The 15199-nt window shown below is 46.3% G+C and overlaps 1 protein-coding gene across 11 annotated transcripts in view; it reads right to left on the bottom strand.

Annotated features, from left to right (window-relative positions):
* The window catches only part of CASK (calcium/calmodulin dependent serine protein kinase), a 770397-nt gene that overhangs the window by 506327 nt on the left and 248871 nt on the right, over positions 1-15199 (bottom strand). For all 11 annotated transcript variants that reach the window (XM_033947671.1, XM_033947669.1, XM_033947668.1 and 8 more), the window contains exon 8: positions 14028-14150. In XM_033947671.1, coding sequence (XP_033803562.1) covers positions 14028-14150 — 123 coding nt within the window. The remainder of the gene's footprint in view (positions 1-14027; positions 14151-15199) is intronic.

Here is a 15199-nt window from a genome sequence, read left to right on the forward strand (position 1 = left end):
CCACGTCCGGGTGAGAAGCTAAAGACGAGCGCGACACCCGGCCTCTATAACAAGCAATGGCCGCCACCTGAACCTTAATCGAGTTATAGGCTAACCCTTTAGAAACTCCCTCCTGTAGAAAAGACAGAATAGCCGCCAGAGACGCCTGGAAGGGCGCAACACTCTGCTTCCAGCACCAAGTCTCAAAAACTTTCCAAACTCTAGCATACGAGGTAGAAGTAGAAATCTTCTTCACTTGAAGAAGAGTGGCAATAACCTGATCCGAATAGCCCTTCTTACTCAACCGCGACCGTTCAATAGCCAGGCCGTAAGACCAAAGTGGGCCGGATTGTCCATGGAGATTGGACCCTGAGTCAGCAAGTCCGGAGTCACCTGGAACTTCAACCGATCGCCCGACGAGAGTTGCATCAGATCCGCGTACCAAGACCGACGCGGCCAATCCGGAGCTACCAGGATCACCCTGCCCTGAAAGAGAGCGATGCGTTGCAAGACACGCCCGATCATCGGCCAAGGGGGAAATACATACAGAAGGGAATTCGGAGGCCACGGGAGAGCTAACGCGTCCACCCCCTCCGAGCCCTTTTCTTTCCGTCTGCTGAAGAACCGAGGCCGCTTTGTATTGCGGGATGAGGCCATGAGATCTAAGTCTGGTAGCCCCCACCGAAAGACCAGCAACTCGAACGCCCTCGGAGACAACTCCCATTCGCCGGGATCGAGACGATTCCTGCTGAGGAAGTCCGCTTGAATGTTCTCGCAACCCGCAATGTGTGCTGCTGAAAGAAGCGGAACATGCACCTCCGCCCACTGAAACAGCAGCATCGCCTCTTCGGCTAATTGAGGACTCCGAGTCCCCCCTTGACGATTGATATATGACACCGCCGTGACACTGTCCGAAAAGATCCTTGTCGGATGGTCCTGAATCATGGACTGAAACTCTCGTAGCGCAAGCCGTATTGCCCTCAGTTCCAATAAATTGATCGAACATTGTGTCTCTCCCGAGGACCACACTCCCTGCACGGAAGCTTGCCGGCACTGCGCCCCCCATCCCCGGAGACTGGCATCTGTCGTAATCACGACCCAATCCGGCGTCGCTAGCGGCATGCCCCGGAACAAATGGACCTCGTTCAGCCACCAGTGCATGCCGCGAGCCACCCGAGGACTCCGAAGGAGCCGGCAACAATAGTCCAGAGATGCCGGGGACCACCGAGAAAGAAGCGACATCTGCAGGGGCCTCATATGGAACCGAGCCCAGGGAACTACTTCCAGAGTCGCCACCATCGAGCCCAGAACCTGAACATAATCCCAAACCCGAGGATTGGGCGACCCGAGAATCCCTCGAATTTGAGACTGTAATTTCTCCCCCCGTTCCCGGGGTAGAAACACCATTCCCAGACCAGTGTCGAACCTGACCCCCAGGTGCACCAAAGACTGAGAAGGGGACAGAGAACTTTTGGGAAAGTTGACTATCCACCCTAGCGACTGAAGGAGCGAGATTACCCGTTGAGTTACTGCCACACTCTCTTGCCTGGACGACGCGCGGATCAACCAGTCGTCTAAGTACGGGTGTACCCGAATCCCCTCTTTGCGCAGAAAGGCCGCCACCACCACCATCACTTTTGAAAAGGTGCGGGGAGCCGTCGCCAGGCCAAAGGGCATAGCCCGAAATTGATAATGCTGACCGAGGATCGCAAACCTCAGAAACTTCTGATGTTGAGGCCAGATTGGAATATGTAGGTACGCCTCTTTGAGATCGAGGGACGTGAGGAACTCTCCCGGTCGTATGGCCGCAATCACCGAGCGAACCGTCTCCATCCTGAAATGGCGAACGCTGAGAAACTTGTTGACTCCCTTTAGATCCAACACTGGCCTGAAGGAACCCCCCTTTTTTGGTACCACAAAGTAAAGGGAATAAATACCGCGGCCTACCTCTTCCGGCGGTACCGGAACTACCGCCCCTAGATCCCGAAGAGTCTGAAGAGTTAAGCGAACCGAATCTCCCTTGGCTGCCCCATTGCACGGGGATACCAAGAAAGAATCGGCGACGGGAGCGGCGAATTCCAACTTGTACCCTTCTTGAATAATATCTAACACCCAACGATCTGACGTGATCCTGGCCCACTCCGCCCAAAACGCCGACAGGCGTCCCCCTAATGGAAAGGCAGAGGGGGCCAAGACCCCGTCATTGTGGAGCGCGATTTGCCGGGGTACGAGTTGCCTGCCCAGAAGCAGGTTTCGTCGTCCGAAAGGAACCTCTCTGTCTACCCTTCGGTCTAGACGAAGAGAAAGCACCATACGCGGAACCAAAGAACGGTTTCCCGGACCTGTATCTCCTCACCTCTCTGAAACGGGGTCTAGATGATGAGGACTTCAAAGGGGGCCTAGGCCTATCTTCCGGTAACCGCTGGGTTTTGGTATCTCCAAAATCCTTTACCAATCTATCCAAATCTTCCCCAAACAATAAACCCCCTTTAAAAGGGAGTTTCACAAGACGAAGCTTAGACGCCGCATCTGCCGCCCAATGTCGAAGCCATAAAGACCTGCGAGAGACCACTGAAAGCGACATCTGTTTAGCTGAAGCGTGAATAATATCATATAAGGAATCCGCTAAATAAGCCAAACCCGATTCCAAGTCAGCCATTTCCGAAGGAACAGAACCCCCGGACTCCATCAAATTATCCGCCATCACTTGAGACCACTGCAAACAAGCTCTTGCCGCATAAGAGCTGCAGATTGCGGCCTGCAATGTCACCGCAGCAACCTCAAAAGATAACTTCAGAGAAGATTCCACCTTCCTATCCTGGGCATCTTTTAATGTAACCCCCCCCCTCTACAGGCAAGGTCGTCCGTTTGGTAACCGCGGCTACCAGTGCATCCACCTTAGGCACTTTAAATTTCTCAAGTTCGTATGGGTCCACCGGATACAAAAGCCGCATTGCCTTTGCTACCCGTAACCCGGCCTCCGGCGTATCCCATTGAGCCGAGATCAGCTCCTGCATGGCCTCATGCACCGGAAAAGCCTTTGGTGGCCTACGGGTACCTGCCATAAGAGGGTTACCTGAAACTTTCGAATCCACCTGAGAAATGTTTAAACCCAGTAAAGCTTTTGAAATTAAGGAGGAAAGTTCTTCCCTATGGAAAAGACGGAGCGCGGAAGGGTCATCCACTTCCCTATACGGGGGATCCTCCGCTTCCCACTCCTCTACCTCACCTTCCTCCAACAACTCCGGAAGGGAAAAAGGGGAAACAACCATAGGCTCGTCCGCAGACGCGAGCCTGCGCTTTTTAAATATCGGCGATTTAACAGGGGAAGCCTCTCCCTTCGCCGTCTCCCCAGCATCCACTTTCAGTGGAACAGCAGGGGGCACCGAAATCACCGGCAAGTTCACCGAAACCGGAGGAGCAGGCTGACTGCACTGAAGCATGAAAGCCTTATGCATCAACATAATAAATTCCGGTGTGAACGAGCCCAGGCCAACCGCTGAAGCACCCCCCTGTTCGGCGCCGGAGAGCGGAGCCCCCGCGCTATCTATCACTTCCGACTCCCCACCCCCTGCCGACCCCCCCTCCGCCGTGGAAGTACCACGCTGTGAGGCCGAGCCGACCGCGAGGGGCGGGGACGCCGAGCGCGCTTCCCGGACGCGGGAAATAGCCTCCTCGCAAGCCTGCAAAAAAGGATCCTCAGCTGGTGCGTCTAAGCACCCCGCTGAGCACAAACCCGCCGGTGTTCGACGCTTCCCACAGCGTGAACACCGCTGACGCGCGTCTTCTGCCATACCACGCCGCCCCTCCCAACCGGACCGGCACTCGAGGTGGCAAAAAATAATAAAATACAAACAAAAGCCAAGTACTCACCACGCTCTCAGCCCGTCCCCCTTCAGTCAGGATAAAGCTGGTAATTAACCTAAAGCTACCTCACCAGGGCACAGCTCAGCACAGGCATAAGCGTTTTTTGTTTGTTTTTTTTTTAACTGGAATGAAGAAACCAACGCTGAGAGCAGGCAAAATCCCTCAATCACTCGGAGGGGAGGGTGGAGAAGGGACCTGGGAGGGCCCAGGTGTAACTCCTAAAGCCGGCACCAACCAGCCAGGCACCCCTGTCCAACTGAAGAGCCAAAGGCTCAACAGAGGAACTTAAATGATCCTTAATCCACCAGGCACCGTTAGAATCCAAGAGCTAGAGAGATAGCTCCACCACCGCTGGGAGATAGAGCAAAACTGATTCAACAGGAGGAACACCAGGCTATAAGGCCAACTGGAAATCAGTTCTCTATCTCCACCTGCTGGTCGATGTGAGCTATATCCCACTGGTCTCTGGATTCATCTGCTGCTTTGCTAAGGAAAATTCTTTTATTTCTGCCAGTCCACGGGTGTAAAAAGGTTGAAAACCACTGATATAGAGTATGCCGGCTTTCTTTTTCGCCAAGCCGCGCTCACATTGATCAATCTTCTCCTCTCTTGAACTTCCTGTTTCCGGTTGCATCAGAGGAGAATATTGAACAAATGAACACCCACACATGCGGCTGGGCGGAAAAGAAAGCCTGCATACTCTACATCTAAGGTGAGATGGAGGGAGGGAGATGGCAGAACACTGCAGTCGGTCGGGTGTCTGCTGTTTTTGTATCACTGCCTGCTTGCGCTCACGTTCCAGATCCTCCTGCAATTTTAGTGTGCACAATTGACCTGATTCGAGCTATAGGTGAACATGGGGGACACGTCATTGAAAGGGAGGACAAGTTAATTGATTTATTTTATGTTCGGTTTTTACTACAGAGCAGAGGCACTGAAACAGATTCTCAGTGCAGTAGTAGTAGTGGCAGAACTCTCTTCTGTCTTCATGGTGTTTCGCAGTACTGAGGCTTATATGGATGCTGCGGGGACGGTGACGGGGCGGTAAATGGGATGGCAGTGGTGGTGACGGGGCGGTGCAGAGGATGGTGGGCCGGGGATGGTGCAGTGACGGGGACAGATTTTTTTCCCCGTGTCATTCTCTAATTCAAATCTACCTGCAACACCAGGGCTTGCAAATCATGAACTTTGTTACACAGACTGCAAGCATTTGTGCACATAGCTTTCCAGTTATTCATCTCTTTCACCATCTGTTTTTCCTTCTGCCTAGTGTTCCCATCTACTTGTTTGCTGCTAAGTTATTTGCTAAGATGTTTTATTTTAATTCTTTCTCCACTGCTGTCACTCTCTTGCTGTTGGTTTTGGAGGGGTTAGAGTTTATCCATTTCCATTTAGAACTCCCACCTTCTAATTTAAATGCCTAGAAATATATTGCTTGTGTTTCTCCCTAAGGATCCTTTTTCCTGTATCAGAAAGATGGAGGCCATCATAACAAAAGTCTTTTCTTTTTCCAATTATTGCCCCATCCTCCTATGCACTTGAAACCTTTTTGGCACCAGGTTTTTATTCACTTAATTAAGTTTTCTGTATTGTGTGGTCTTTCCTCACCCCTTCCACAGGCAGGCAGTATTTCAGAAAACGCCAACCCTTCCCCCAGTTTCTGGAGAGTTCTCTATACTATGCAATCCATGGCCAGATCATGTTGCTCCAGGTACGTTAGTTAGATTGTGAGCCCATTGGGACAGATAGGGAACATAAGAACTGCCATAGTGGGACAGGCTGAAGATCCATCAATCCCAGCATCCTGTTTCCAACAGGGGCCAACCCAGGTCACAGTACTTGGCAAGATCCCCAAGGAATAAAACAGATTATATGCTGCTTATCCTAGGAACAGTGGATTTCCCCAGTCCATCTCAATAATGACCTATGGACTGCACTTTTAGGAAATCATCCAAACTTTTTTTTAAATCTGCTAAGCTGATTTCACCACATTCTCCAGCAGTAAATTCTAGAATTAATTATATATTGTGTGAAGAAATATTCTCTCCAATCTGTTTTAAATCTACTATTTAGTGGCTTCATTGTATGCCCCCTAGTCCTAGTATTTTTGGAAAGAGTAAACTAATGATTCACATCTACCCTTTCCACTCCATTCAGGAAGTATTTCTTCACTGAAAAGGTGGTTGATCATTGGAACGAACTTCCACTTCAGGTGATTGAGGCCAGCAGCGTGCCAGACTTTAAAAGGAAATGGGATATACATGTGGGAACTCTAGGGGGGTAATGTCATGGGGGGGTCATTAGAGTGGGCAGACTTGATGGGCCATGGCCCCTTTCTGCCGTCATCTTCTATGTTTCTATTTTATAGACCTCTATCATATCACCCCCGAGCCGTCACTTCTCCAAGCTGAAGAGCCCTAGCCGTCCCATCTCTTATCATTTTCGCCACCTTTCTCTGTACCATTTCTAATTACACTATATCTTTTTTGAGATAAGGCAACCAGAATTGCACACAGTATTCGAGATGTAGCCATACCACAGAGCGATACAAAGATATTAACTTTTTGATCTTTGTTTTCTATTCCTTTCCTGATAATTCCTAACATTCTATTTGCTTTCTCAGCCATCGCTGCACATCAAGTACCTAAATGTAAACCACTTAGGTTATAAGCAGTATATCAAGCAATCGAATTAATTAATTAAATTAAAATTTATATATCACTCTTAGAATAATTACTCTTCTTTAATCACCTTCAGTATTTGGTTTGTATTTTTTGAGCTGAGGAGCCTCAAATGCATACTATTTTGTTGGGGGCCCACAGAATCTGCTTCCAATGTAATACCTGAATAATGTAATCCCCCACATGTTTTGCTTGTAAATTTAGAGTTTGATTTTCTTAGACTCAGGCTTCACTTCAGTTTTGGTTTCTTGAGTATCATAACATTCAAATGCTACAAATGAATTTTGTAGGGGAATTTCTGTGTGACCAATCACAATTTACCAGAACCTACTTATTGTTTCTATAGTGTTTAAGATGCAAGCAGCGCTGTACATTAAATACGAAAGAGAGAATCCCAGCTCAAAAGAGCTTACACTCTAATTATGACAGATTGATTTATTTATTCAATTTTCTTTACCGTTCTCCCAGGAGAGCTCAGAATGATTTACATGAATTTATCCGGAACTTGGAGGCTTAGTGGATGGCTGTCTAGCAGTTGAGCTCCCTCCTCTGAACATCAATTATTAGACTTAAAGGTTTCACTAGTGGCCAGATCGGGAGCCCTTTCCAGCAGGGCACCTAGCATCATCTTCACCCCTCCCCCGTTCCAGCAGGGGAGAGCCGACAGTTGAGAGCTGCAGTCTGATGCTCAAACCAACGGGGCTCCTTTCTGACTAACTCACCGCCCTCCCCCTCCTTGGCTTATCGAGATCCACTTGGGGCCAAATTTTATTACTGTTTATACTCTTGTTTTAGCTCCATATTTTTTATTATTGTCCATGCTCTTGTTTTAGTTGCCTAAGTTTATTACTATCTGTGCTTTTGTTCAGTGCCAAATTGTATTACTGCCAAAGGTTTCGCCTTTCTTCCCTACTCTTTATGCACTCAGCCAGCCTAATTAAGTCCCCTGCCCCTTTCTTAGCTAACACTAATCCCCCCCCTGCTGCAGACTTTCACACACCAATCATCCGGCCCTAACCCCGCCATGAATCCTTTCTTCTGGTTCCTTCTCCTCCTATTCTGCTCACCTCTCTACTCTTCCCTCTGTCTGATACCCCCCTCCCCCAACCTACTCGACCCACCAAACACCAATAATATTTGCCCTGGCCTCAGAATCCCCACGCTGATACGCACCAGAATTCCCCCTTTCAAGAAAAATCTCCGAAAAGTCAACCTAAACTCACTAAAGCCCCTGCCCCCAGCCAATCTTCCCAATGCTGTCTCTGACTCTCTCACCCCAGTCCAGACTCTTTATTGCAATGCCGGATCAGCATGCAATAAGACCCAAATCTTGAAGGACCTTTCTAGATGAGTTCGACCCTGGATTCCTGTGCATCACGGAATCATGGATCGCCAAAGATGATCTTTTTACACAAAACGAACTCCTCCCCCATGGTTATCAAGGCCTCTTCTCCCCCAGATCCAAACGAAAAGGAGGCGGACTGGCACTGCTCTACAAATCTTTCTTTGACGTCCAGCTCCTCGAGAAGGGCACTCACGCCTCTCTAGAATATATGCTTGTCTCTGTCAGTGATGAACTCCGCACTCACCCTTTGGGCATCTTATTACTATACCGCCCACCCACCCCTTGGAACAACTCCTCCAATCTCGTCTTTGAGGCTATAACAAACGCCTTTCTTAAATTTCAAAGACTATTGATTGTTGGTGATATTAATCTCCACCTTGATGACAGCAACAGCAAGGACACGATCGAATTTAACAACTTCCTTACCTCTCTAGGTTTTCCCTCACCTACCTCTTCTCCAACCCACGAAAAAGGACATACACTAGACTTCATCATTTTCCTCGACCTTACTGCCTTCAAAACTTCAACCGATGACACCCGTTGGGAACAAGTCCCTTGGTCTGACCACTTCTTAGGGGCTACTTGCCTCCCCATTTTCATGTCACACCTTGAATCCCCATACCATTCCTCCCATTCAATAACCTTCCGCAAGAAAATTTTGAGTAATCTTTTCTGGTTCAAATTTCTCAACCAACTCTCCTCCAATCCTAAGCCTACAGACTCTGAATCCTGCTGGTGCAATTGGATCTCCCTCTCCGAATCCATCTATCACTCCCTCGCTCCAATATCTACAAAAACCATCTCCTAACCCCGAAAGGCCCCTTGGTATCTACCGCTCCATAGAGAGCTGAAACAGAAATGTCGCACTTTGGAGCGCAAATGGAAAAAATCTAAATCCCCCTCAGATAGACAGACCTGCAGGGTCAATATTAAACTTTACAATTCATTACTAAAAAAAGCCAGGAAGAATTTCTTCGGAGATAAAATCTCCAGATCCAACAACCAGATCAGTGCGTTGTTTAACATTTGGCGCTCCTTAACTACAAAAAAGGACCCATCCTTGCTCCCCTCGTCTCTATCAGCAGATGCCCTTGCAAAATTCTTCAATGAAAAGGTTACCACCCTAAGATGCTCCTTCCCGCCTATAGTCTCCTACAACTCCCTAATCTCTACTGACCTCAACCCTTCCCTACCTGTCTCCAATCCCATTCCAGCCGACAAATCCTGGACCGATTTTGAGCTTGTTTCCGAATTGCAAGTCTCCAAACTCTGCCTCAAACTAAAAACTTGCAAATGTACCTTGGATCCTTTCCCCTCCTACCTATTCGAGAATATCTCTACACAGGCCATTGCTTCCCTCACCAAACTTATAAACGATGCTCTAACATCGGGCCTTTTCTCAAGTTTCAAGTTTCAAGTTTATTAAATTTTTGATTTTACGCAATATCAAGTATTTCAATGCGTATTACATAATTGTAATGTATAATAGAATCCTGGGGTGACAAATACAAATACAGATAAGACGAAATTAGACAAATTAATCTATGTTCTATTTATACAAACTGAAACAAGTAGGTAAAAGGTAGAAATACAATTTATTAAAAAAAAGAGAACAATTAAGGTTTGTACACGGGGACAGGGTCATTAAAAAGAGAGAAGAAAGGAAAGAAAAAGAAATTAAAAATACTTATAATTTCTAAGTTGATGTTCTGCTTATTTGATTCCTTAAAGAACAGGTGTTGTATTTATTTCAATTATTATCTATATATTGAATGCGTCTTTATAAAGAATGCTTTTCAAAGTACGTTTGAATTTGACCAATGATGCTTCGTTACGTAGATAAATTGGTAAATTGTTCCATGATTGGGGTGCTTCTCCTCCGAAATGGACATATTGCACTAACCCCTCTACTGAAAAAGACCGACCTTGACCCCTCTATTCCCTCCAATTACCGTCCATTAGCAAATATCCCTCTCCTAACCAAGATGTTAGAATCCATCATATCTACTCAACTCTCATCCTACCTAGAAAGATTCTCTATTCTCCTACCCCACCAATTCGGCTTCAGACCCAACTTCAACACCGAATCCCTATTAGCCTCACTAATCTCTAAGGTACAACAACTTCATTCTCGCAACAAATTCGCTGTACTTCTACAATTCAACCTCTCTGCAGCTTTCGACGTCATCCATCATGATATCCTAATCTTCCAACTCTCTGAAATAGGCATAAGTTCCACAGTCCTAGACTGGTTCTCGAAATTCCTACGCTTACACTCCTACACCGTTAACATAAACGGTACCTCATCCCCTCCCTGGAAGCCGATATGTGGAGTCCCGCAAGGCTCACCCCTCTCTCCTATCCTTTTCAATATTTACATGTCCTCTTTGAAACTCCTTCATCTATCCCCCCTGGAAACTCTCTACACCTATGCTGACGATATCCTCATCCTCCTTGAGACCGACTCGAACCTCACTAACCTCGCTGAGAACATATCCGCATGTATAATGAACCTTCAATCCTGGGCACATTCTGTACAAATGAAATTGAACGAGTCCAAAACAAAACTACTTTGGCTCGGCCTAATATTAGGTCATTTACCCATTATCTTCTGGCTCCACCCCATTATCTTCTGGCTCCACCCTTCAGCTTGAGTTTTCAAGCAAAGTCCTTGGCATCATCATAGACTCCTCTCTCTCCTTCAATGACCACCTCAACTTCTTGGTAAAAAAAATGCTTCTTTAGTCTTCATATGCTGAGGAAAGTGAGATCGTACTTTCATCATTCTCACTTTGTCGTCCTTGTTCAGTCCACCATTCTCTCTAGACTGGATTATTGCAACTCCATCTATTTAAGCCTAACTAAAAAAAAACTCCATAGACTTCAGCTAATCCAGAACGCCGCGGCCAAGCTTATTTTCGCTAAAGGCAAGTTCGACCACGTCTCCCCACTCCTGTCCAAGCTTCACTGGCTCCCAGTTCACTCCAGAGTCCTCTTTAAATGTGCCTGTTTAGCTTTCAAGATCCTACATGGCATCCTCCCTCCCGTTATCCCACTCTTCTGAAACTCCTCTACCCCTAATTCCACTAGATCCTCCCAAAAACTGAAACTATCATTCCCCTCTGCAAAAGGTATATCCCGCGTAGGAAAACTAGGAACATCCCTCCCCTTTAGAACCACAGAACTCTGGAACAACCTCACATCCCCGCTCAGAATTTCAAGCTCCCTCCAATCCTTCCGCAAACACCTGAAAACTTGGCTCTTTTCAAAAATCTAACAGCTTCCGCTCTTTGGTACCCTGTCCCTCTTTATCTTCCTAGCTCCTTTCCTATAACCCTTCATTGTAGCTCCTTTTCAACCTAACTCTGTAAACTGTGCCGAGCTCTATGCTTGTGGAGATGGTGCAGTATACAAACCTAAGGTTTAGTTTAGTTTATTTTTATTCAGATACTCAAGCATTTTTCCCTGTCTGTCCCGGTGGGCTCACAACCTGTCTAATGTACCTGGGGCAATGGGGGATTAAGTGACTTGCCCAGGGTCACAAGGAGCAGCGTGGGTTTGAATCCACAACCTCAGGGTGCTGAGGCTGTAGCTTTAATTACTGCGTCACACTCTTCCCTTAAACAAGATAAAAAGGGTGAATCTATACTGTAGCTCATTTAGGTATAAATCGTTTCAATCTTTGTGGTGAAAGGAGTAAATTGGTCAGATGCTATATAGTCTTTGATGTTTGGTGGGTGCATGCCTAACTGGTCTGTGTGATCAGTTGCAATCAGCCTACTGTAGCCCATTACTGTTTCATTCTCTGTGGTGGAGGGGGTAAATTGCTCAGATGCTGTGTAGTTACACTACCACTGAATGCATGCACCACCCCACCTCTGAAGGCCTGCCTGTCCCCATGAAGGCCTGTACCACCACCCCTAAAGGCCTATACCATCACCCCTGAAGGCCTGCCCCCCCTCCCCCCGAAAGAATGCACCTCCCCCCGAATGACTGTCCCTCCACGGAAGGCCTGTGTGTTCCTCCCTGACCTCCATTTACCTGATTCCAGCAGGGAGCAGCCTGCAGAAAGGATTGCCGGTACTTTAGCAATCATTGCAGGTTGCCATAGGCCTTTGGAACTGTCTTCCCTCTGCTGCGGTCACGCCCCTCCTCTGACATCAGAGGCAGGATTGCGGCACAGGGAAGACAGTTCCTGAGGCCTATGGCAACCTGCAATGATCGCTAAAGTACCAGTGATCCTCTCTGCAGGCTGCTCCCTGCTGGAATCAGATAAATGGAGGCCGCGGGAGGCCAGGGGAGAAACCGGACACTGCAGCACTTCATGACTGACCCTCGCCCTCTAAAGGAGGAGCGTCAGCGGCCGGCTAGCAAGAGGCAGCGCTGCCAATCCTGCTTTAGGGGGCGAGGGGGGGAGGGTCAAACAATGAAACGGAAGGCCGGCTTTTTTTGTTTTTGAATCGATTTGAATCGATTCACTCGAAATGAATCGGTGAATCAATTTGAATCGTGAATCGGGCAGCACTACTGTATAGTCTTGGATGTTGCTTTAATTAAAGCCAGTTCTTATTTCACTTTGGTAAACTCCTTTTCCATGGAAGAGATTCAAAGACAAGTGGGACAAGCTCTAAGAGTCTATATGGGCTACCTTAGGTTGAAGGGTTAGATGCTAGCTCACACTTCAAATTTGGGGATAGGCACCGAATTACATGCTCACACCTCAACCTCCTCTCCTGATGTTGAGTGGTGTTGTGCACAGGTAGGCTCCAACACTAATGCCTCTTAACCCTTTCAGGACCAAGGGACATATTTGTCCCATAACTTTAAAATCCTATAAATTTTGATTGGGATAGTCTACAGTTCTAAATTTGATATGTACGGATTCCATATGATACTGCCTTTATGTAAACAAACTGGTTCCGACATTCATTCATTAGCGTCGTTGCCAGATTGACGAGAAGATTCACTTGCCACACTGTCCATAAGCCAGAAGTGTGATTTTTTTTAAAAAAAAAATAATGATATTTCACAAAAAAAATCAATTTTTTTGGCATCTGCAAGCCCTTTTTACCATAAAAATGTCGTCAAAACCACAAAAATTGGCCTACGATCCTTATGGTCCTGAAAGGGTTAAGGCAAAGGGGTCGGAAAGCGATCTACAGGTATGTCATGGACCTCGAGGTTAGAGTGACAATGTTGTGGCTGGCACAAGTGCCCTCGTCTGAGTGCTTTGGTACTGTTGCGATCCTGCCAGCTCCTCCCTCAACATGGCCCAGAACTGGTCACTGAGGACAGGCATTGGTAAGGCTGGGGCTGGAATGGACACTGCGTGCCAAGTTGTCAGCACAGAATCAGATGCAAGATCCTGGTTACATGGGGGCTGTGGCAACAGAGCATTAGAATCGCAGAGAGGGAGCAGTCCTCTCGGTGCCGACGTTTCTCGGGTGTTACCAATACCGATGTCCTGGAGCTCCCGATACCATGCTTTGAAGGCTGATGCTGCTTGGTCTTCACCCGATGCCAGACATCAGTGTCTCTCGTATGTGTTGTAGGTGTGGTGAGGCCACTGCAAAATGCCTCTTAATGTTATAGAACCCTGGGTAGCATCCACACTGGGCTCTGTCTGGATGATGTCACCCAACTATAAGGATACCACTGTCCTGTTTGTCCTTGGAGAATAGGCTTTTTTTCAGGAAGATATTCACAATTATGAACTACCAATATATGTATTTGCCTGTTTTTGATTCTTCTTGGCTACATTATTTCCCAGCTACTTACTTGTATTTTGTTTTGTTCACTTATTGATATATAAACTCAACGTATGAACTGAAACATTTGAAAAACAAGGTATCTGGGAAAAGAAGGTGACACTATGGGAGAAACATGTCCATCCATACCAGTATGATCCATAAACGTGCATCTCAAGTGGAAAAACCTAACCAATGCAAAATCTAAACAGTAACAAACTATAAAGATTCAATTACTATTGTATTTGGGTGAATCTCTTCATGAAAAGGCAATTAATAAAGCTCAATAAATACTTAAACCATACTTTTCTACAGAGAAACCAAATAATGTATGTACATTTACCAAAGGTTTCTAGTTATAGGCATTACTGAAACAGGTTGAACAAGACTATTTGTTTCTACATTTACCTTAAGCCATGGGTGATTTAGTGCCTCGTAGACAGTTATCCTTTCTGCTGGGTCCAGCATAAGCATGCGGCGCACCAGGTCTTTGGCACTTTCAGAGATGTGGCTCCATTGCCTTGGGTTCATCTGATCACAAAAAAGAAAAGCATGCAAATAAAACTAAAGAGAAGGTAATATATAAACAGGTTAATTAACTTTAATCTGCTGGCTGGTCAATCAATTTGTAGATATGCTGATTATATAAACCTCTGGAACAAGTTATTCATTCTTTAATTTGGCAAATGCGACTTGGAAGCCACTTTGATAAATTAAACACTTATTAAAGATGCTTTCTTAATCTGGTGCTGATGCTATTCTTATAAACCAGATAGTCAAACGTGCTTAACTAAAAGTTTCTTAGACTGTTTATTATTCACCCAAGTATAAATCTCTCCTCCCTTTCTTATCCAAACTACTTGAACATGCCATTCCCTGCTATTGTATCGACTTTCTTTCATTTCAAGATATTCTTGACCCACTTCAATCAGGCTTTCACCCTCTACATTCAACTGAAATATAGCCCCTGCTAAAGTTTCCAATGACCTATTCCCAGTCAAATTCAAAGGTCTCTATTCTATCCTCATTCTTCTCTATCTGCTGCTTTTGACACTGATGATCATCAGATGTACTGTCCTCACTTTGACTTCAGGACTCTGCTCTTTCTTGGTTTTCTTCTTCTATTTCCTACATTTGCTCTGTGGATCCTCCACTTCTATCCCACTATCACTTGCTGTTCCTCAGGGCTCCATCATGTGACCTGTTTTTCTTTCCATCTATACTTATTCTTTTGGTGCTCTGATTTCCTCTCATGGTTTCCAGTATCATCTTTATTCTGATTATGACTCCCAAATCTACCTCTCTATATCAGAATTTCAACACAAATCAAGGTCCAAGTCTCAGCCTGCCTGTCTGAATATGGCCAAGACTGAGCTTCTTATCTTTCCCGCCCATCAAGTCTGCCCACCCTAATAACCCTCCCCTACCTTTCTCTGTGAAGAGATCCCACATGACGATCCCATTTTGTCTTAAAATCAGGCACATTGCTGGCCTCAATTACCTGTAGCGGAAGATTATTCCAGCGATTAACCACTCTTTCGGTGAAGAAATATTTCCTGGTGTCACCGTGTAGTTTTCCG

Source organism: Geotrypetes seraphini, chromosome 6, assembly GCF_902459505.1.
Source record: "Geotrypetes seraphini chromosome 6, aGeoSer1.1, whole genome shotgun sequence".
Taxonomy (NCBI): domain Eukaryota; kingdom Metazoa; phylum Chordata; class Amphibia; order Gymnophiona; family Dermophiidae; genus Geotrypetes; species Geotrypetes seraphini.